This window comes from Gopherus flavomarginatus, chromosome 3 (genome assembly GCF_025201925.1).
Source record: "Gopherus flavomarginatus isolate rGopFla2 chromosome 3, rGopFla2.mat.asm, whole genome shotgun sequence".
Taxonomy (NCBI): domain Eukaryota; kingdom Metazoa; phylum Chordata; order Testudines; family Testudinidae; genus Gopherus; species Gopherus flavomarginatus.
Genome location: NC_066619.1, coordinates 261,542,099 through 261,565,595, shown reverse-complemented (window position 1 = coordinate 261,565,595; position 23,497 = coordinate 261,542,099). Strand labels below are relative to the sequence as shown.

The 23,497-nt window shown below is 42.0% G+C and overlaps 1 protein-coding gene across 3 annotated transcripts in view; it reads right to left on the bottom strand.

Moving 5' to 3' along the window:
* MAN2B2 (mannosidase alpha class 2B member 2) overlaps nt 1–23,497 on the bottom strand; it is a 65,016-nt gene that overhangs the window by 13,671 nt on the left and 27,848 nt on the right. For all 3 annotated transcript variants that reach the window (XM_050947440.1, XM_050947439.1, XM_050947441.1), the window contains 7 exons: nt 22,885–23,000; nt 21,381–21,558; nt 13,890–14,088; nt 7,379–7,569; nt 6,291–6,477; nt 4,350–4,483; nt 2,757–3,013 (listed from right to left, as the gene is read on the bottom strand). In XM_050947440.1, coding sequence (XP_050803397.1) covers nt 2,757–3,013; nt 4,350–4,483; nt 6,291–6,477; nt 7,379–7,569; nt 13,890–14,088; nt 21,381–21,558; nt 22,885–23,000 — 1,262 coding nt within the window. The remainder of the gene's footprint in view (nt 1–2,756; nt 3,014–4,349; nt 4,484–6,290; nt 6,478–7,378; nt 7,570–13,889; nt 14,089–21,380; nt 21,559–22,884; nt 23,001–23,497) is intronic.

Genomic DNA, 23,497 nt, shown 5'->3' with positions numbered 1-23,497 from the left:
AGAACTTCCTGTTCGGTCCAAGCTGGAGCTCGTTTGTGATTCTGGGACTGTATGGTCACCTGTGCTGATCAGCTCGCCATGCTGGCCAAACAGGAAATGAAATTCAAAAGTTCACGGGGCTTTTCCTGTCTACCTGGCCAGCGCATCTGAGTTGAGAGTGCTGTCCAGAGCGGTCACAATGGAGCACTCTGGGATAGCTCCCAGAGGCCAATACCATCAAATTGCATCCACACTAGCCTAAATTCGACCCAGCAGGGTCGATTTCAGCGCTAATCTCGTTGGGGAGGAGTACAGAAATCGATTTTAAGAGCCCTTTAAGTCGACAAAAATGGCTTTGTTCTGTGGACGAGTGCAGGGTTAAATTGATCCAACACTGCTAAATTCAACCTAAACTCGTAGTGTAGACCAGGGCTCAGTGATTATGAAGCTCTGTGTCAGTGTTAACATTATTAATGGGCCATTTGTGTGTAAAGCATTAATTTCCCACAAAACCATTAGCAGTTCTGCCACAGTCACTGACTCAGACATAGCGGGAATGAAGACTCCAAGCAGTAAGTTAGCTCAGCCGGAGGCTGACACTTTATTGAAGTCTTAAACCACCTCAAACACTAACTATCTGCAAAATGGTCCAGTGTGGACATCCAGCTAAATACCATGGGGGGAGGAGGAACAGGGCCACAGGGGACAACTACCTTTCCCTGCCATTCCAAAAAAAGCCTTATGGTACTGAACACCCTTTCTGACACCCCCAATACCCTTTCTTCGTATGAGGGTTTACACAGGGATGGTGTGCCCCATCAGATACATCAGCAGGGGGTAGAGAAAAGTTATAGAGAGGGACAGGGGAGAAGAAGAGCCTTCAGATATAGTGTTTGTTTATGGATTCCTCAAGCTTTTCCCATGCCAAGGGACCTGCCAGAACTTCAACAGTGAACTGTAACGTTTCAATATTACACACCACAGTAAGAGGCCTCACCCACACAAATGCAGATCTGGGTTCACAGTTTCTATCCTCCAAATTATTAAGGTTGGTGTTTGAATCCAGACTTTTAATTTATCTCCATTCTAGAGAGAGAGGTCCCAATTTTAAAATGTGGACACGGAATCTGATCTTTCTCAATGTTCAGATCCAGGGCTTTGGTCCAGGCCCATCTCTCATAATAAATTATTATAATAATAATAATAATAATAATAATAATGCTTATCACTTTCCATCTTCAAAGTACTGTACAAACATTAACTAGTAACCAGTTAATCTTCCAAATACCCCTGTGAGGGGAATGATTCTAAGCAAAAACATCTCTGTGAATGAGATCCAAAATCATTAGTAAGAGGCATGTGCCGCCTTGAAAACTATAGGCTTGATCCGTCTGCTGGTGTAAATCAGCGTAACTCCACTGAAGGCAAAGGAGCTATGGCAATTTACACCATATGAGGATCCGGACCTGTAAACGGACAGATGTATTTAGTTAGTTTGCACTCAGTCATTTTTTTGGGTTTATTTCCTTTTATTATGCTTCAATAAAAGGAATGTCACATTCACTTTAAGAAGTTCTCTCTGTTCCCATCCCACAGCTAGCAGTTTTAGAGAACACAGAATGAATTACTGATGATGAGGAGAGCACTTGGCTATTGTTACATCATGAGAGATCATATAAATTCACTGTAGGTTTTCATATTGTATCTGTAACAGGATGTACTGGTGTAAGAGGAAAGAGGGACAGAAGACCCCATTTCCAGGGTATTGGAATAAACAAAGACCCAGAAAATGACCTGGTAGCAGAAGTGAGGAAGCAGGACTGGGGTACTGGGAGTTGGATGAGGGGGAACCCCCCCCAGGACACTATTCCTTTAAGGTCCCAGGATCAGGAGCCCTCTAGTGTGGGGTGGGGCAGGTTTCCCCTCTCTCCTAGCAATCAGGAGGACCATTCTGGAGGAGGGAAGTATATAGACTGCCTTCTCTCCCAGAACAAGGGAGACACTAAAGAAGAAGGAAGCCAGGGCCAGAGGGCTGACCTCCGGACAGAAAGGGTTGGTACTGATGGCTTTGGGGGGTGCAGACTGGCAGAGGAAGAGCTCTCAGCATGGCAGAAGAACTGAAGCTAAGTATGAACTGTTGAATTGTGTTTATGGACTTCATGTTGATGGCTCACTGGGAATTATTTTGAGATTAAGGACTCTGAGGACTGCATGAACTTTATTTGAGGTTAAACCAGCCCTGGGAAGGGGTGCTGTGAACCACATCAGAGAGTGTGTGGAATGTTTAAGGGCCCCATCAGAACGGGCTAATGAGCAGGGTGCCTGCAAAGCCATAAGGGGTGACCTGGGCACCCTGTTATAGTATCTATTAAATATACTTGATCCCCTAAAGTTAGTACATTATAAAATCTAAGTTAGTTAACCATAATATTTTGGGGAAGTTCTACGGCCTATGCTATACATGAGGTCAGATGAGATAATCACAGTGATCCCTTCTGGCCTTGGAATTATGAATCAATGAATATTAGCCTGACTACACAGATTCAATACCATAGGGAAAAAAAAGCATGATCTAGGAATAAGACCATTCATTAGCCCACTTCACAAAATGAGCAGAAGGGAGAAGTTTTCAAGTCCTTTGATTGTAAAGTACTCTTGTTAGTCGTTAATTCTCAGAGCATAATATTTGATCAAGTACCTGGATTTCCTTTTTTAAAAAGGGTTTTGCTTATCCTAAAATGTTGTTTGACTAAAATTAAAAATGACGGTAGCCTCACCTGTCAGTAATGCTGTGCATTAGATTAGTATTTTGGTCCAACATCACTGTGTAGCAGTCGTTAAGCACAGGAATCAAATGTTTACTCTGACGATCAGCACGCTTTATGACTTTTCGTCCATATTTAACTGATCTCGCAATGAATGCAGATTCGTTGTCAGCTGATAACTTAACACTGTATCTTTGGTAACTGAGACCACTTAGTGTGACAAGAATATACAAATCATAGGTAAAGGGGGATTCGGCTGAGCCCTGGATCTGCAAGTTGAGAAAGAGAGAGAGAGAATGGTATTGTATTTCAGACAGAGCTAATGGGTATATTTCTAACATGCATATCTGTAAAGTCTCACCTGGTACCTTCACAGAAAAATTTCCAAACATGTCTACCTTTAAAATTTAGAATTATGATGTTCTTTTGTTCTGTTTTGATAAGGGGAGGGGCGAAATAATTTAGCAACCTCAATTTAAGATTCACAGTTTTGTTGGGAATTAATATTAGTGTCAGACTATGAGATTAGATAATATTTTAACCAACTCCTTGCCAACATGAAACCAAAGCTATTGATTTAAATCAAATCCATCTTAAAATACCAGTGTAATTGAAAAACACAAAAACCAACGCAAACCTCCCTTGAAATTAACAAAAAAGATGAATGACAGAAAAATGATTGGAACGTCTGGGGTGTTCCTCAGAGGCTGCCTACACACTTCAAAATTGTGTTTTAAATCACTGTTTCCTAAACAGTGGATCCCAACCTACCAATGGTCATGGAAAGGTTCTGGATTGGTCGCCATACCTAGGGTTGGATTAACCTATCACTGGGCCCTGGCCTAGACAAACATACAATTCTTCCAGCCTGGTGACGATGGGATGGGTGAAAAGCAAGCCTGCCGTAGTGGCTTCTATCCTGCGGGTCTGGGCCTGCTTGCCCACTCTGAACACTGTGACCTGGCACCCAGGGTTGCAGTGTCAAGCAGGTTTAGTTCAACTGCTCCTCCGTCATGGCAGAGAGGAGGCAGGGACAAACCTGATTGGTGCTGTAAACCCACGTGCCAGGTTGCAATGCCACTCACTGAAATTTGACCTGGACACCCCTCCATCGTAACACAGGGGAACCAGGTCAAAGCTGAGTGACGTTTCAAGCTTATTCATCAAGTCGACATGCCTGGAGGAGGGAGCCGGGCCCAGCCCTGCAGGACAGGAACTGCCACTGTGGGAGAGAGAGCCCGCCCCACACTCACCCAATTCCACACACTCCTCCCTTGGGGCCTCTTTTATTTCCTTAACGTGCCAAATAATTTCAAATCCTTGTAAAATACACAGGATCCTCCCCTTTGTCCTAAATATTATACGTTTTGGTGATACTTTCTGTTCTGGGAAAGTAAATTGGACTGAATAACAGATTTATAGGCAGAGTGCTTGATTACAGGAGCAACACCAATATAATCATGTTGTTGTTTCTAATTTACAGAAGAAGTATCAGGTCTCGCTAAGAGGGTGGAAGAGAAAAAAAGGGAATTGGAAATGACTATACTGTAATGAGTCAGTTACAAAGAGAAATGCAATATATATATTAACATAACCATGGAGTACCTGTGCCGGTACAGGATGTCCCAATTCATCATACACACTGACTGCTGAGTAGCTCATAGCAACAACGACAAAGGTAGTGATGTTCCATGCCAGGGGATTATAGACAATAATGTATTGTTCAACATTCCTTGTACCTTTTCATGCACACAAAGTAAAAATACAGCTTTAAAATAAGAAACAGTAATGCACAGTCATTTTTCTTTTAAGGAACATATTACCCAGGTACAATAGCATCACCATCTTATAAGGTTTCAATCTAAAAAATACACCTCAAAGAGTATATCATGGTTACACATTCAGATCTATATTTATAATACGGCATAAAGCCAATGCCCCTTTGGTACAGTATATTATTCTTCTGTTTGAACCACACAAAGGCCCAGAATTCAGAGAAACACATTTGACATTAATATTAATTACAACAGGTTAGCCACTAAGTGATGACAGTAAAAAGTTCTCCTCTATTTACAATTATACAGCCTAAATACCAACAGCGTTATGCAGGAGATTCTATAGGGAAACCTAATTTCAGTATCCCGTAAACAATGCACAAGCTGCTGCCCAAAGCTGTTTTCATTCAACAATAATAAAAGTCTCCAAAACAAATGATTTTTTTTAAAGGAACTCCATAATCATCCTGGAATAAACAGACTCCTAGAACACATTAATAAATTCTTGCATATCCTGGCAGTAAATCATAAGGAAAATCTTCCATAAAGTTGACTACTGTATATCCTAGACTCCTTCCTCCAGTTAGGAAGACTAGTTAAGGAACTGTCTTTGTCATGTCACATTCTCCTTTGGACACATGTCTGAAGGCAGAATTTGGGGTCCAGTCCTGAAGTCTTTAGTCACACAAAGCTCTGGGTCTCTACTGCATTATCTTTGGGTTTGGGTGCCTGAGACTTGGTGGCTCAGATGCCTTGCTTCTGTTTGCTTGAGGGTTGGTGGGTATCCTTGGTACATGGCCTCTTCCAAACTATGGCTTACAATTAGAGTTGAACATTCAGTTCCAAAAAAAGGGGGCGCACACACACACACATCCAGAAAAATAATCACTTCAGGCTTTAGAGCTTTTTAGAATTTTCAGTTAATTGGAGGGAAAAAAATCAATCAGTTTTGGATCTGTTCTAGACAGGGAGTCAAACATGGGTCTTCCACATCCCAGGTGAGTGTCCTAACTATTAGGCTAAAGGTTATTTTGGGGGTGGAGTGGGGAGGGAAGGAGAGAGAACGGGACAGCAGCACTGGTGGCAGTACCAGCACCAGCTCCTCCTCTGGCCATTTTGTGAATAGTCAAAATTATGTATGTCCAACAGTTGCAAGTATTTTAATAGATTCATAGATTCCAAGGCCAGAAGGGACCATTATGATAATTAAGTCTGACCTATGTAACACAGACCACAGAGCTTCCCCAAAATAATTTCTAGAGCATATCATTTAGAAAAACACCCAATCTTGATTTTAAAAAGTGTCAGTGATGGAAAAATCTACCATGACTCTTGGTAAACTGTTCCAATAGTTAACTAACCCTCCCTGTTAAAAAAATTATGCCTTATTTCCTGTATGAATTTGACAAGCTTCAACTTCTAGTCACAGGATTGTGTTATACTGTTTTCTGCTGTATTGAAGAATCCATATTAAATATTTGTTCCCCATGTAGGTCCTTATATACTATGATCAAGACACCTCTTAACCTTCTCTTTGTTAAGCTAAAAAGATTGAGCTTCTTGAGTCTATCACTGTAAGCCATGTCTTCTAATCCTTTAATCAAGGATTTGGGTTGACCAAACTGCATTCTTCATTTAATAAACTATTTGTCCGAAAAACTTTGCCCAGCTCTACTTACAGAGATAACACTTCATCCATTTAATGTGAGCAGGAGAATATGCTACCCTTTATACACCAATCTCGAAAACCAAAACGAATTTAAGACATTACCTTGTTTTCCTGTGTCTTTATTGTAAACATAAGAATAGAGTTTTCCATTCTTCTTGGCACTGTCTGTGTCTAAAATTATGGATGCCATCAGTTTCTTCACATTAACTATTCCATCCATCAAGTGATTCATATACATGTCCTTCACCTTGGGGGATTCTGTCCCTGTTATACCATCATGGTGCTGAACCTTACATTTGAAAGGGATTTAAAAGTTACAATCCACTTGAATCCCAAGTTTAGGTTTGCACTTCAATTACTATGAATAAGTCATCACCACACGTGAGATATATTAATGTAATGCTTTCCTACAACTGTAGTCTCAAATTTGTATTTTGACTATTCCTAAAGAGTAATAAATGAAGCAAGATCGTCAAAGACAAGACACGCAAAGATTTCCATCTCTCTTTGCCTTTCAGTGTGAGATTATTATAAACGCCTGCTTACATAATCAGCGACTGGGTCATAAAAAGTGAAATACATAAGCACAGATTTTTTTTCTGGGTCTCAATTTAGCCTTTAATTTTACAACACACTATTACCTCCACAGTTCATTGCACCCTGTGACTAGGTGCTGCAGCATATAATGGGTTAACAGGTCCCAAAAGGCCACATGGCTGTGGTCAGAGTGTAAAAGGGGGAGCTGGGTCAAAAAGAGGAAGGGAGAGTCTCTTCTCTTAGAGGCTTTTCCAGTGTCAACCAGTGAGAGACTATTACCCAGTGTTTTCCCACTAGGTTTACTTTGTTTTATGACCATTTTGTGGATAATAAAACAAGTCCAGAGGAAAGGGCCTTAATAGGGCGGAGACATGGAACTTATTTGCCTTTCTACGCTGGTGATGCCTACCACTAGCTCTCTCTCACACACACACACACCCCCATAAGTGACAGTACATCACCAAACAACTTGATTTGTGGGCACAATCAGGTCCTTGACTGACTGAATTCTATTAGTTGTGCCCACCAAGTAACTGCAGATGCAAATTATTGCCCAATACTTGCACGACAATTATAATTTGTGAATTCATCTTCAAAAGTGACGTTTGGTAACAGAGTATATAATTTTCCTAATCAAAAATGTATAAGTTTACCTCAGAGACTGCCCATCTAAGACTGCGGAGCTGCTGTAAGGCCCAGAATTTACAAACAGAACCTGCTGGGTATTTCTGAACATACTGTGTGAAAAACGACTCTCCAGCGTAGAGAAGTGAACTTGCTCTTCGTGCAATTCCTTTTAAAACACTGCGGGAAGTATAAAGCCCAGTCCACGCTTGAAATGGTTCTATGAAAAATTTGAGAGAGACACGACACACAGTGAAGTACTGAACATTTCAGCCTGTGCTTACTCCATTTTTGACTAGTTATACTCCTTGACTATGCAACTTCTTATCTATAAGAAGCAACAGCTGGTGAGGGGAAAATAAGCTAAGCATCACGTGGAACAAGTCACAGCACTCTCTCCCCACCCATTCACCATGGAGCATTAAATAGACACAACCAGGAAGTTACAGTACTTTGTACTACAAACCCAGTAATCTGATTGCTGATCTGAGGCAATTATCTGTGAAAATAAGCCTCTTCTTACTGAAACTAAGTTCCCATGAAACTGTACAAGACAAATTCAGCAGAGTCATTGGAGCACATTATATTTTTAATTAATAAGATAAGGGCTTTATGACTGCTAGTTATCCTTTGTTATGAACCATCCATATGCCTGACTAAAAAGAGAAGGGAAAACAGAAAAAGCTTTAATTTCATTTCCTGCGTGAATGCGTGATATGGCAACACCCATTCAAGACGACGTGAGATTGCAAAATGTATCAACAGATGCCCTCAAGTGGTCAAAGAGGAGAATTTCAATTATTTGTTTGTGAGGATAACAATAGAATATGTGGCCGTACAAAGTGCACAGACATTTAAATATATACTGCAATAATCATAGAATCATGGAATATCAGGGGTGGAAGGGGCCTCAGGAGATTATCTAGTCCAACCCCCTGCTCAAAGCAGGACCAACACCAACTAAATCATCACAGCCACGGCTTTGTCAAGCTAGGCCTTAAAAACCTCTAAGGAAGAAGATTCCACCACCTCCCTAGGTAACCCATTCCAATACTTCACTACCCTCCTACTGAAAAAGTTTTTCCTAATATCCAACCTAAACCTCCCCCACTGTAACTTGAGACCACTACTCCTTGTTCATCTATCATCTGGTACCACTGAGAACAGTCTAAATCCATCCTCTTTGGAACACCCTTTCAGGTAGTTGAAAGCAGCTATCAAATCTCTTCTGCAGACTAAATAATCCCAGTTCCCTCAGCCTCTCCTCATAAGTCATGTGCTCCAGCCCCCTAATCATTTTTGTTGCCCTCTGCCAGACTCTTTCCAATTTTTCCCACATCTTTCTTGTAGTGTGGGGCTCAAAACTGGACACAGTACTCCAGATGAGACCTCACCAATGCCGAATAGAGGGGAATGATCATGTCCCTCGATCTGCAGGCAATGCTCCTACATATACAGACCAAAATGCCGTTAGCCTTCTTGGCAACAAGGGCACACTGTTGACTCATATCCAGCTTCTCATCCACTGTAACTCGTAGGTCCTTTTCTGCAGAACTACTGCCTAGCCACTCAGTCCCTAGTCTGTAGCAGTGCATGGGATTCTTGCATCCTAAGTGCAGGACTCTTCACTTGTCCCTGTTGAACCTCATCAGATTTCTTTTGGCCCAATCTTCTAATTTGTCTAGTCCCTCTGTATCCTATCCCTACCCTCCAGCGTATCTACCACTCCTCCCAGTTTAGTGTCATCTGCAAACTTGCTGAGGGTGCAATCCACGCCATCCTCCAGATCATTAAAGAAGATACTGAACAAAACCAGCCCCAGGACTGACTCTTGGGGCACTCTGCTTGATGTCGGCTGCCAGCTAGACATGGAGCCATCGATCACTACCCGTTCAGCCCAACGATCTAGCCAGCTTTCTATCCACCTTATAGTCCATTCATCCAGCCCATACTACTTTAACTTTCTGGCAAGAATACTGTCGGAGCTGGTATCAAAAGCTTTGCTAAAGTCAAGGAATAACATGTCCACTGCTTTTCCCTCACTCACAGAGCCAGTTATCTCATCATAGAAGGCAATTAGGTTAGTCAGGCATGACTTGCCCTTGATGAATCCATGCTGACTGTTCCTGATCACTTTCCTCGCCTCAAAGTGCTTCAAAATTGATTCCTTGAGGACCTGCTCCATGATTTTTTACTGACTGAGGTGAGGCTCATATTGAGGCAGGGTAAACCCTTTGGGTCACTGTAATGGGGTCTACAAACCCCCTATTGAGCATAAACAGAAGTGGGAGAAAAGCCTCTCCTGTCTACAGGAAAGAAGTTTGACAACACCCCCATGCAGCTACCAGAGCTGCCAGTCATGGAAGAAGGCACCCACAGCTGCAGCCAATAGAGGCAATGGCCTGTTATAAAGGAGAGAGGCAGAAAGGCCTGGGACAGCAATGGGGCGACACCCCTGCACCTGGCTGCCTCCACAAACACAGCCAAAAGACTGAAGCAGACTGCTAGACTTAATTAGAGGTGAGGGTCCAAGAACTGCCCTGACCAAGGGGAAACTAAGGAGGACCAGTCAGGAGCAGCAGAGACTGCTCAAAAGACCACACCAGGAGCTGGTGACAGGCACAGAGAGTGTTTAGATCTCCTAGCACATTGAGGGTGCTACCATAACCCAAATAAGTAATGACAGCCAACTGCAGCATGTAAAGTACATTGAACGTACAGGCAGGTAAAACATGCAAGAGGCGGGACTGTGGTGGTTTGCTCATGGCAAGTACTCACAGTACGTTTATCAGTGCATTACCTGAAATGATGCAATCCCTAGATGGAGGTGTGTGAGTCAGTACAGTTATATCATTCTGTATAATTAGTCATGGCAAGCAATGATCTCTTTTCATCATTAATTAAAAAAATACGTTAACAGCAGAAGTGCCACAGAATATTGGGTAAGCAAATTAAATATAGTCCAGAATACTCATGTGTCTATCCAGAGCGCAAAGGAAAATGATGAAACAGCCATGGCTAAACTTACATAAAAAACAGAAGCAACGAACGGTTACTGCCATGAGTGAATGAAATTTGTCAAGCCTGACCCATATCCACCGGTAGCCACATCTGCCTCTGAGTTGGAAGAACACTTTCCTGGTGTTTTGTAGGCACCCTGAAGCAAATTCCCAGTATTAAGAACTGAGATGTCAGCCTAACTTCAATACCTTGAAAGATACTGGAAGAAATTAAGCAATCAATTTGTAAGCACCCAGAAAATAATTAGGTTATAAAGAATAGCCAATATGAATGTCTCAAAAACAAATCATGTCAAATAAACCTAATTTCCTCCTTTACTGGCCCAGTGGATAGGGGAGAAACAACAGATGTGATATCTCTTGATTTTAGTAAGGCTTTTGACACAGTCCCGTGTGACCGTCTCATAAGCAAACTAGAGAAATGTGGTCTCGATGAAATCACTTTAAGTAGGCTTGGAAGGATCAGATTTTTCCTGGTAAATGTCAGTTTCACTGTACACTCACAAACCGACAAAAATAAATGTTTCCCTCAATAATAACTGAAATTTACAGATAAGCAAAGAAAGAAAAATGCTGCTTGAAAACTTATCAGACTTTGATGTAAGGATATTTCCTTTGTATGTTTTGACATGCGATGTTGAAAATGTGTTTTAACAATTATAAAGCTTCAGTTTTTTTAAATCAATGTATGCTATCATTAAATAATTGTCTGATCTGCCATTTTGTCTGGCACTATTCCCATAATTTCTCATAATTGTGAAAATTTAAATTGATAAAAATTGAAAAAAATACTTAAAAATAAACATTGATATTATCCATTGAAATTATTTAAAAAAACCTCAAATTTCACCAAGCGTAACTATAAACTGGCTGAAGGACCACAGTCAAAGAGTAACTATCCATGGCTCCCTGTTAAATTGGGAGGGCATACCTCGCGGAGTGCTACAACGGTTTGACTGATAATATTCAACATTTTCAGATGGTATCAAGCTGTGAGGGGTTGCAAGCCCTTTGGAAGCCAAAATTAGAATTCAAAATGACTTTGATGAATTGGTCTGAATCAAGATGAAACAAGATGAAATTTAAAAAAGACAAGCAAAGTTCTACACTTAGGAAGGAAAAATAAAATGCACAGATAGGGTAATAATTAGTGAAGGCAACAGCAGGGCTGAAAAGGATCTGAGGTTATTATGGGTCACAAATTGAATATCAGTCAACAATGTGATGCAGTGGAGAAAAAGGGCAGTATAATGTTGGGGTGCATTAACAAAAATATCATACAAAAAACACAGGAGGCAACTGCTCTGTTGTACTTGGCACTGGTGAGGCCTCAGCTGGAGTACTGGGTACAGTTCTGAGCACCATACTATGAGAAAGAAGTGGACGAATTGGAGAAAGTGTCCAGAGAAGAGTAACAAAAATGATACAAGGTTTAGAAAACCTGACCTACAAGGAAAGGTTAAAAAACCTGGGCATGTTTAGTATTGAGAAAAGAAGATTGAGGGCATACCAGATAACAAGTCTTCAAATATATTAAGTACTGTTAGAAAGAGGATGGTGATCAATTGTGTTCCACATCCATTGAAGGTAGGACAAGAAGTAATGGGCTTACTCTGCAGCAAGGACTATTGGGTTATATATTAGGAAAACCTTTCTAACTATAAGGGTAGTTAATCACTGAAATAGACTTCCCAGGGAGATTGTGGAATCTCTGTTGTTACTGGTTTAAGAACAGGTTGGCTGAACACCTGTCAGGGACGGTCTAGGTTTACTTGGTCCTGCCTTTGTGCCAGGGGCTGGACTAGATAAACTCTCAAGGTCCCTTCCAGGCCTATAGTTCTATGATGTCTTCTCTGGTATAAATATTGCACTTTTGTACCTAAGATGTCCAGAATCACATGGCTACTTTGAGTTCCCAGCAGCACTACGACAACCTGAGTAGCTCCATATGGTACAGCAAGTACTGACCAACTCGAAAGAAGATAATCTGGGAAGCCTGTTAAAATTATATATCTGTCAAGTGCTCCAGAGGCATAGGAGGACAACAGGATTAGTGAACTACTCTAAGATGGGTAATTCCACCCTCCCTAACAGTGGCAAATAAAAGTTCAGATATTTATAGATTGCTTTCATGTCTCCTCTTTGCCATATCTTATCCTATCCGTGCAATTCCAGTTTACAGGACAAAAAAACCGAGGAGTCCTTGTGGCACCTTAGAGACTAACACATTTATTTGGGCATAAGCTTTCATAGGCTAGAACCAACTTCATCAGATGTGTATGAAGTAAAAAATACAGGAGAATGGGGTGCTTTACCAAGTGTAAGGTCAGTCTAACGAGATAAATTATTTATCTAGCCCATGAAAGCTTATGCCCAAATAAATGTGTTAGTCTCTAAGGTGCCACGAGGACTCCTCGTTTTTTTTGCTGATATAAACTAACATGGCTACCACTGAATCCTTTTACAGGACATGCACTCTATTTCTCTCATCAGTTTTGTATCCCTCTTTAGGTATTTTTCAGTTTATCACTTTCCCTTCTGTGCTGTGAAGCTCAAAGCACAGTGATCTTACTAACAATAAATAGAGAGAGACTGATTTTTTTAGGCAGTATAATAAGCATACCCAATACTGCCAAATCCCTATTAAGACAGAGCTTAATTTCCTCCTCTTATGTTACATCAGTGTAAATCTGATGACTTCAGTGGAGTTACTCCATATTACACTGGTGTAATAAAGCAGAATTTGGCTCAGGATCCCTGCCCCAGAGTTCACAAGTTATCACCTTTCTGATTTCATAAGACCTACTTCTGTAAATACACCCCACAGCACCACGGCTTTAAACTAATTTTTATATATAAACAAATAGCATTGCACTACACGCTTATGTTTAGTGCACTTGACACCACCCCTTCTTCCCCAACTGCATCTTCATATTGCTGTTTGCTAACCAGTTTTCAGCTTGTGATCATGCTTGGTATTATTGCTCCTTCATCACACATAGTCTTGCATCTTCCCACTGAATTCTCTCACTGAACTTTGCCTAGTTGTTCTAAATTCTGCATATCTAATCTACTGTACATGGCTTTCCCAAATTCCTGACTTGCAATCGTCAGGGGATCTGATTAGTGCATTACTCTATCTTTCAGGTCATCAGAGATTCAACCAACAGTGGTAGCACATACAGATATGGATATACCCCAAACCTAACCCTTCCTGGGGTTTGCCTTTGTTGATACTCACAGAGCTAAGACAAATTTCAAGCTAAATTTTTCCCCAAGCCATGGTTTTCCTTTCAGGACCCCTCAGGTTCCATCCCTAGCTCCTGCTGTCTCAGAAAGACACTCCAATCCCTCTTATATTTCAGAATTGGAGCTAATAGAGCCACCAAATCGGAAAGAGTAAGTCAAGAGAAAAGCTCCTTATGCTCCTGTTACACTGTGTTACAATAAACTAACCCTAATGCCAGCTACTGATATCCATCAGTATATGCAGTGTATAAAAAAACATATTGTTAAGTACCTGTTGAATACGGAAGAAAGTCTTGATAATTCTGAATGTCCCATGTGAGGTTTCTGTTATACAATGCCTGGAAGTAATCACTGACAGTGGAATACTGGACGGTCACTCCAAATTGATCAGCATGCTTGTTAATATAATCTAATAATGGGTCCATGTTGGAGTACTGAACTGATGCATTAAAGAACTGTTTGTCACAACCCTGCAATTTAGAAAATAACATATCTGTATGAATTAGTGGAAGTTGTAGTTATAGTCAGAGTTCCAAGAGTTTATGGCCTGAAGGGCCCACCAGATCATCTAATCTGACCTCTCTGCATATCACAGGCTACTAACTACCCTCCAGTCAACCCTCACACCAGGCCCAAGAATCAGAATTAGACCAAAATATTACAGACCTCAGGAGACTGAATCATTGTGTGTCACAGGCAAAGAACAGGAGGAGCTGAGGTACCCTTGTAATGGCTGGGAATTGATTCATCCCCCAGAAGATCCCAGCAAGTGGCCCAAAGGTCATTAACTTCCATGATGAGATAGTTCAACAATGTTCTTATATTACAATTCTTAACCACTGTAAAACATCATTCTTCCTTCTGAGCTCATCTGCATAAACCAGTCAAAAGTTAAGGGCCCAAGTAAATATGGGTTTGGTTATTCAAATAGGACAACTGACAACCTACTGGTCCAGTAAAAATGATTACCTCACCCACCTTGTCCCTATAATATCCTGGGACGCACATGGCTACAGCAACACTGACCAACTGCCATGACCGACAGGAATTAAATTAGTCTACACTGCACAACTCGAAGACCATGCATTTCCTTGGTAGGGAGGTTGCCCAGTGTGTCTATCTGATATCTGGCAAGGGCAGATGTCAGATCTCTGTCAATTCTATCATTCCTTTCCTTGCTCTTGACAAAAAGAGAGGGAGTTTGTATGTATTTTTGTGAGCCGAGAATACACTGAGTAATTGGTGGAGAGGAAAGAAACAACAAAGCACACTAACAATCTGGACAGAATAACCACATATGTCACACAATTTATTGACAACTCCCTGCCTAGAATATGATAATCCCTAATCTAAGAAGTGGATAAATGAATAGTTAAATGAGATAACGAATGCACAAAATATAGAAGGCCAGATTATCCAAAATTCATGTGCATAACTACACACTAATTTGGATGCCCACTTCAACTGACTGCGTCTGCATACTGAGCATTTGTGTGTACATGTGTATCTAATATGAAGCACAGCTATTTATTATTATTGTGTGCTCAATCATAGCAAATGCACAGAAAAATTAGGCACACAATTAAAATTACTCAGCCAGTGTATTATGTGTACGCTCTTAAAATCACTTTAATTATAGATCTGTATCATGCACCATGATATATTCTTGGAAATCTTCCTCTTCTGCAAACAAACTTCTTTGAACACACTGCCTTTCAAAAACAACGAGGAGTTCTTGTGGCACCTTAGAGCAGGGGTCGGCAACCTTTCAGAAGTGGTGTGCCAAGTCTTCATTTATTCACTTAAATTTAAGGTTTTGCGTGCCAGTAATACATTTTAACATTTTTAGAAGGTCTCTCTCTCTGAGTCATTATTATATAACTAAACTATTGTATGTAAAGTAAATAAGATTTTTAAAATGTTTAAGCAGCTTCATTTAAAATTAAACTAAAATGCAGATCTTACCAGTTTAGTGTGATCCTTGCCCTTGCTTTTCTTGCTGGGTTTTTCAATGTCTGGGCACGTATTTGGATACTTTAAGCTGTACACAGGCTTCTGAGTGATCAGTTGTTAACAGGCTCCGAGAGGGACAGAGGACAGATTTCATGTGTGAAAATACCTGTTCACACAGGTATGTGGATTCAAATGCTGAAAGTATCGCAAACGCAATTTTCTTCAACCAGTTCAATTTCACTGGCAGGACATCCAGCAGGTCAGAACAGAGGTCCCATGATCTCTCTCAGTAGCTTCAAGTATACTCTGCAGATCTCCAAACTTTGATGCCCACAATTCTGAGCTTTTTACTGAATGAGCTGCATTTTGAAATCTTCAACACTCATCCACTGAAATACAGACAAATCCAAGTTGCTTTTGCTGAACTTTTCAGATTTAATTAGAAAAAAAAAGCGTTGGGCCAAATTGCTGGAATTCTTGAAATCTGTCAGAAAATTCTGATTCCAGTTCTTGCATGTACATTCCAATCTCATCAACACTGACAGTGGAACGTGTTGATAGCTCTTTTATGTGTTGGAAGTAGTGGAAAGTCTAAGTTTGAATATCTAGTGAAAAAAACTGCTAGTTTTACAACAAATGCCTTCCGGGCTTCATAAAGATCCAGAACCGTTTGCCCTGCACCCTGGAGACAGAGGTTGACTTCGTTTAGGTGAGTGGTGATGTCAGTTAGAAACATTAGCTTACACGGTTTGGGGTAGTTTTGTCCTTTTTCTGACAAAAAGGCCTTGATTGCATCAAAACAGTTTACAAAGCACCAAAACCTTGGCACAACTTAGCCACCAAATGTTCCTGTGAAGTGGAATGTCTTATAAGCACTGTCCATCTCTTCTAGCAGTGCTTGAAACTGTTTGAGTCAAAGCAGATCGAGTGACAAGGAAATTCACAATTTGCACGACTATGTTCATCACATTATTAAACTCTGAATTAGAAATTTTAGCATACAGGTTTTCTTGATGGATGACACAGTGAAATTTGACTGTCGGGCAGCCAATTTGATCTTCAAGTAACTTTACAAATCTCTTCTGTTTTCCGACCATGGCAGGAGCACCATCTATTGTCACACAAAGTATTTTTCTGATGTCAACTCCTCGTTCTTCAAAATAGTTTACAAAACATTCCACTATATCTTCTCCTTTTGCTGTGCCATGCAGGGGTTTAAGGCAACAAAGTTCCTCTTGGATTTCATTGGAAGCACGATATCTTGCAAAAACTGCCAGATGTGGAACGCCATTTATATCCATGCTCTCATCAACTGCGACGGTAAATACTGCTATGTCTTTTAATGCAGTCATCTGCTTTTCGTTAACGTTTTTTGCCATTTTGCTTACGCGTCTCTCAACTGTTCTGGCAGAGACAGGCAGTTCTTTTATTTTAGATACGATAGTATCTTTATTTGGCAAAACATTGAACAAAACCCCTGAACTGCTGAGAAAAACTTCTTTTATATATTCCCAATCTGTAAATGGCTTTCCGTTTTTTGCACTGCACAATCTTGTAACTTCTTTCTGTGACTTGATTTTTACTTACACTTAAGCATTTAAAAACACTGCTTTGCTTCTTATATCCTGCTACTGTCTTTTTGATCAATTCCGTCTTGTCTGCTTCGTCAAGAAAGGTTTTGTCGTGCTTTGTTTGAAAATGTCGTTGAACACCTGATGTGCGACAAACAACACTTTCACAACAGAAAGCACAAACAGCACAGCTCTTCTTTTGAATAAATCCAAATGGGTCTGAAGAAAGCTGAAATGAACAGACATCTAACTTTGCTTCCTTAGGAGCAGACATTTTGTTAAATGTACCCCACAACTCAACTCCACCAGAGAGGTCCTCTGGGGCCATCTGCCTGTCCCAAGTCAGGATAAAGGAGGAGGGTTGGGCGTGGGGCTAGCAACTCCATCCCGTAAAAAATCAACCTGCTACAGAAACGCCAACAATAGAGACAACAGAGACTTTTACCCTGGAAAAAGAAGGGTCTTCAACTCGAAGATGCATGATGCTGGGTGGTAAAAGCCGTGAGGAAGCCACTAAGCTGATTACCCTTCTTGCAACCAGGAGAATTACCATAGGCACATGGAACGCGAGGACCATGTACGAGGCAGGAAAGATGGCGCAGGTTGCAGCAGAGATGAGGAGCAACAACCTGACCCTATTAGGCATTAGCGAGACAAGATGGACGCAAGCGGGACAGAGACGACTGTTGACAGGAGAGCTGTTGCTGTATTCAGGACATGAAGAGAGCGACGCACCCCACACACAGGGAGTAGGCTTCATGTTGTCCAAGCAGGCACAGAGAGCACTGATTGGTTGGGAGGCACATGGTCCCAGGATCATCACAGCATCCTTCAGAACTAAAATGAAGAGGATTAAGATGAATGTTGTTCAGTGCTATGCTCCAATTAATGATAGTGAAGAGGAGGACAAAGATTATTTTTACAACAGACTCCAGAAAATATTAGAGATTCTCCCAGACAAAGACATCATCATCCTTATGGGAGACTTTAATGCCAAAATTGGACCTGACAACACAGGATACGAACAAGTCATGGGGACCCACGCTCTGGGAGAGATGAGTGAGAATGGAGAGAGATTTGTGGATTTGTGTGCACTTAATAACCTGGTCATAGGAGGTAGCATCTTTCCTCACAAGCGGATCCACAAGAGTACCTGGGTATCACCAGCAGGTATGTCAGAAAATCAGATCGATCATGTCTGCATTAGCAAGAAGTTCAGAAGATCCTTGCAGGACGTTAGAGTTAGAAGAGGAGCAGACGCGGCGTCCGACCATCACTTAGTGGTGGCCAGACTGAAGCTGAAGCTGAAAAAGAACTGGATAGACGCATCAGACAGAAGAGTGAAGTACAACGTCAGCCTTCTGAAGGACCATAAGACCAAGGAAGATTTTGGACTGACGCTGAAGAATAAGTTTTCAGTATTACAGGATCGGTCTGAGGAAGAGGAAGACAGTGTACTAAACAGATGGCAGAAAGTGAGAGACACACTTAGGTCAGTATGCCAGGAAGTGCTTGGAATTAAGAAACACCAGCAGAAAGAGTGGCTCACAGCAGAAACCTTGATCAAGATAGAAGACAGAAAAAAGAAGAAGGCAGCAGTCAATAACAGCAGGACTAGAGCAGCAAAGGCCAAAGCTCAAAAAGAGCATGCTGAAGCCCATAGAGCAGTGAAGAGGAATATCAGGAAGGACAAGAGAGAGTATGTGGATGAACTGGCAGCAGAAGCGGAGCAGGCAGCATACAGCGGTAATATGAAACAGCTGTATGATACTACCAAGCGACTGTCTGGAAAGTTCAGCAAGCCAGAGTGTCCCATTAAAGACAAGCAGGGAAAGTCTATAACAGGAATAGAACAACAGATGAACAGATGGGCGGAGCACTTTGAGGAACTCCTGAACAGACCAGCACCACCAAATCTACCAGATATCAACCCAGCCAATGAGGACCTCCCAATTAATTGCAATAAACCAACCAGAGATGAGATCAGAAAAGCCATCACCATGATGAAGAATAGGAAGGCGGCTGGATCTGATGACATCCCAGCAGAGGCCCTGAAAGCAGACCTGGATGCTTCAGTGGAAATGCTGTACCCCCTCTTTGAGAAGATATGGGAAGAAGAAGTGATTCTGGTAGACTGGAAAGAGCGATATCTCATCAAAATCCTCAAGAAAGGAGATCTTAGCAACTGTGCCAATTATAGAGGAATCACACTCCTGTCGGTGCCAGGGAAGGTCTTCAACCGAGTCCTCTTAGAGAGAATGAAGGATGCCGTCGATCCACGGCTACGAGATGAACAGGCAGGTTTCCGGCAGAATAGATCATGCATGGACCAGATAGCAACGCTTCGCATCATAGTCGAGCAGTCTATGGAGTGGAACTCCTCGTTGTACATCAACTTTGTTGATTATGAGAAAGCGTTCGATAGCGTGGATCGAGAGACCCTCTGGAAGCTCCTTCGGCAATACGGCATCCCAGCAAAGGTGGTCAACCTGATCAAGAAGTCATATGACGGTATACACTGTAGAGTGATCCATGGAGGGCAGCTTACTAACAGCTTCCAGGTGCAAACTGGAGTCAGGCAAGGATGCTTGTTGTCACCATTTCTCTTTCTCCTCGTCATCGATTGGATTATGAAGACATCCACTTATGAGCATAGGAACGGAATCCAGTGGACGTTGTGGACCCAGCTTGGTGACCTGGACTTTGCTGACGACCTTGCACTCCTTTCGCACAGTAAACAGCAGATGCAAGAGAAGACCAACGTAGTGGCAGCCACGTCATCACAGGTTGGCCTCAACATTCACAAGGACAAGACCAAGATCCTTAGGATTAACTCCATCAGCAATGACCCAGTCACACTGAATGGAAGCCCCCTGGAAGAAGTGCAGTCCTTCACCTACCTAGGTAGCATCATCGACCAGCAGGGTGGCACAGACGCAGACATCAAAGTAAGGATTGGTAAGGCAAGAGCAGCTTTCTTACAGCTCAAGAACATCTGGAGCTCCAGAGAGCTGTCTTTGGCAATAAAAATTTGACTGTTAAACTCCAATGTGAAATCAGTCCTACTGTATGGAGCTGAAACCTGGAGGACAACCAAAACAACCATCAGGAAGATCCAGACCTTCATTAATAACTGCCTCAGAAGGATTCTCTAGATCCGCTGGCCAGACACCATCAGTAACATCCACCTCTTGGAGAGGACCTGTCAACTCCCAGCAGAGGAAGAAATCAGAAGGAGAAGGTGGGGTTGGATAGGACATACACTATGTAAGCAGCCAACTAACATCACCAGACAGGCACTGTGGTGAAATCCCCAAGGCAAGCGGAAAAGAGGCCGTCCAAGAAACACCTGGCGACGTGACCTTCAGGCTGACAGCAAAAAAATGGGCTATACCTGGAACCAGCTAGAGCGAATGGCCCAGGATAGAGGCCTCTGGAGATCTGTGGTTGGCGGCCCATACCCCGATTGGGGTGACGGGTATGAGTGAGTGAGTGACCCCGCAACTCACAGCAGAAAAAAAAAAATCTCGAAAGACGGCACACACAACGTCAAATGCAGTGCACTGTTCCACGTGGCGTGATAGTGATGTAAGAAGCAAATCAGGACTTAAAAATATCCCAGTGGTGCTAGAACAATTTTTAAGGTGGGGGTGCTGAGCTGCACCCAGTCTTGCCTGTCTGCACCCCTCACTGCCCCAGGCTGGGACGAGTGGCCACAGTTGGGGCCAGCTGCAGAGCGCCAGGCAGGCAGCTGGGACCCCAGGCCGGCAGTGGAGCCACCCGGACTGGTGGCCAGGACCCAGGGCCAGCAGCGGGCTGAGCAGCGCCAGCGGACAGAACCCCAGGCTGGCAGGAGAGCCCCAAGGCCGGCAGTCAGGACCCGGGCAGTGTGAGTGCCACTGAAAATCAGCTCTCAGTGTTCTTGTTTCCAGACTAAACAAACCCAAGTTTTTTTAAATCTTTCCTCATAGATCATGTTTTCTAGACCTTTAATAATTTTTGTTGCTCTTCTCTGGACCCTCTCCAATTTGTCCAAATCTTTCCTGAAATTCGGTGCCCAAAACTGGACACAATACTTCAGTTGAGGCCTAATCAGTGCAGAATAGAGCGGTGTCTTGCTTACAACACTCCTGCTAATACATCCCAGAATGATGTTTGCCTTTTTTGCAACAGTGTTACACTGTTGATTCATATTTAGCTTGTGGATGTGTCATTAAATTCTAAAGCGATATACTTACCCATGGCCATAGGACATCAGCAGTTCGGAACCAGGCTGCCCTCTTTTTAATGTTTGCCACCATGGACTGTGCATAAAGATGAATGGTGGCATCGGTAACAGGGACACTCATGTTGGGGTAAATACCGTCTTTTGGTGGATCTGGGAAAACAGCAATTCCATTCCAATAGAAGCCGGACCTAAGTGGAAAGAGAAAGCAATACACTACAAAAAGGACTTTTACAGCAAGTTGGGGAAAAAATGGATGAAATTATGCAGGGATACAAATCCAGTTTGGCACATGAGGATTCAGTAGCACAGTTCCGGTTTACACTGATTCTCTGTGTTTAGTTTCTATTACATCCATGTGACTTTATGGGCCTCCAGTGGTGCTAGTATAAACACACTGAAAACGAAAGCTATAGGAGATGGTATATAGGGTCTGATAAAAGATATATTTGGCTTGAGTTAAAATAGCCTTGAAATATTCCTGCCCAGCCCCTGCTTTTCCTTAATGTCATTAGCTGGCTAAAACAGAGTATGAAAGAGATTGTAGGTTTAAGACTATCAAGGTTTTGTTTTAATGCAAGAGTTCTTAAACATTTCCATAGCATGGTCTATATGGCAGATTGCAAGCCACATCTATTGAGGTCCATTTCTTGATCAATGTAGCTTACAATGTATCACAGGGTTTTAGACTGCCACCATCACTGTGGGCACCTTCCACGTAAAATCATTAGCAATAGCGAAATCCCTGTCCAACGTCACGAAGTCTCTAGCTCCTTTCCTCTTCAGGGATAAAAACAAACCTCTGTCTGGGGTATTTTGTGTTTATGCTGGTTGATTTGTTCACTTCAGGCTATTTAGTTATATACCCTTTTTAACTTTTTTTGGGGGCATGGGGGCATGTCAGGATAGATAGAGCTCTAAGTGTTGTGTGTCACTATTGCTATGGTGGAAAGGCTTTTTAAAAGCCAATTAATTCTAACACTAACTTTTAATGTCAGGAATGGAGAATAAAGATTCTCCTGTGAGTTGCTGAGCACCCTCACCTCCCATTGAAGCCAGTGGTAATTGAGGGTTCTTAACATCTTGCAGGATTGAGTCTTACGAGTCTAGCCACCTTTTAAGCCTAATAGAAGCCTCTGACAAAAGAGAAAATGCAAAGTTCTCTTCATAAACTCAGCATCTCAGTCCTCTTAATAAGCTCAGCAGCCAGTCAGTCATTCTATACTTTGCCTAAAATCCTAAGGGCTCATCTTCACTTACAGCACTTCAGCTGTGCCACTGTAGTGCTCAAGTGAAGACACTTCTCCAGTCAGTGTAGTTAATCCACTTCCCCGAGAGAAACTCTCCTGTTGACATAGTGAAGGGTTAGGTCTACAACTACATTGCTCAGGGGTATGGATTTTTCACACCCTCGAACAATGCAGTTATACCAATATAGGTCTGTAGTGTAGACCTGGCCGAAAATTTGATATTATTGAAGTGACCAATATTTCTGCAGGGCTTGGAAGCATTCAAACCTGTTTGAAAAGGGTATTTGCGATGGTGTGCAGTAGCTGTACTGGTCCATAACATGAGTGAAGATCTCATAGTTTTCAGATAAAGAGGGAGAGCCCCTCCACACGAACTGAAGCTTCTAAAAAACACAAAAAGAAATACTGCAGAAAAAGAAATCACAGTAAGAAACCAAACCTGCAGATAATAGAGTACCATGATTAACTATACTTTGGGACTCAATTTTGCACTCCTTTGCATGAACACAACTCCCACTGGCTTCAATGGAAGCTGTGCACATGTAACAGATTTGGGCTAGGAGGGCCCAACCCAACTCCCACTGTAATCAAGGAGAGTCTTCCACTGAAGAGGCACAAGGGGTAAAATCCTGGCCTATTGAAGTCAATGGGTGTTTTGCCATTACCTTCAGTGAAGCCAGGATTTCATCCAAGATTCATATAATCGCTGCCTAATGCCCAGCTTATTGGGCGAGACTCTTCCTTCAGTACACGTGTGCAACTCCTTACCTTCATTGGGGTTTGTGATGTTCAACCCCATAATTCTTTATGGAAATATGCTTATGAATGTATATATGACATAACTGAAATATGTTTTATGTTACATATGTCATGTAACATC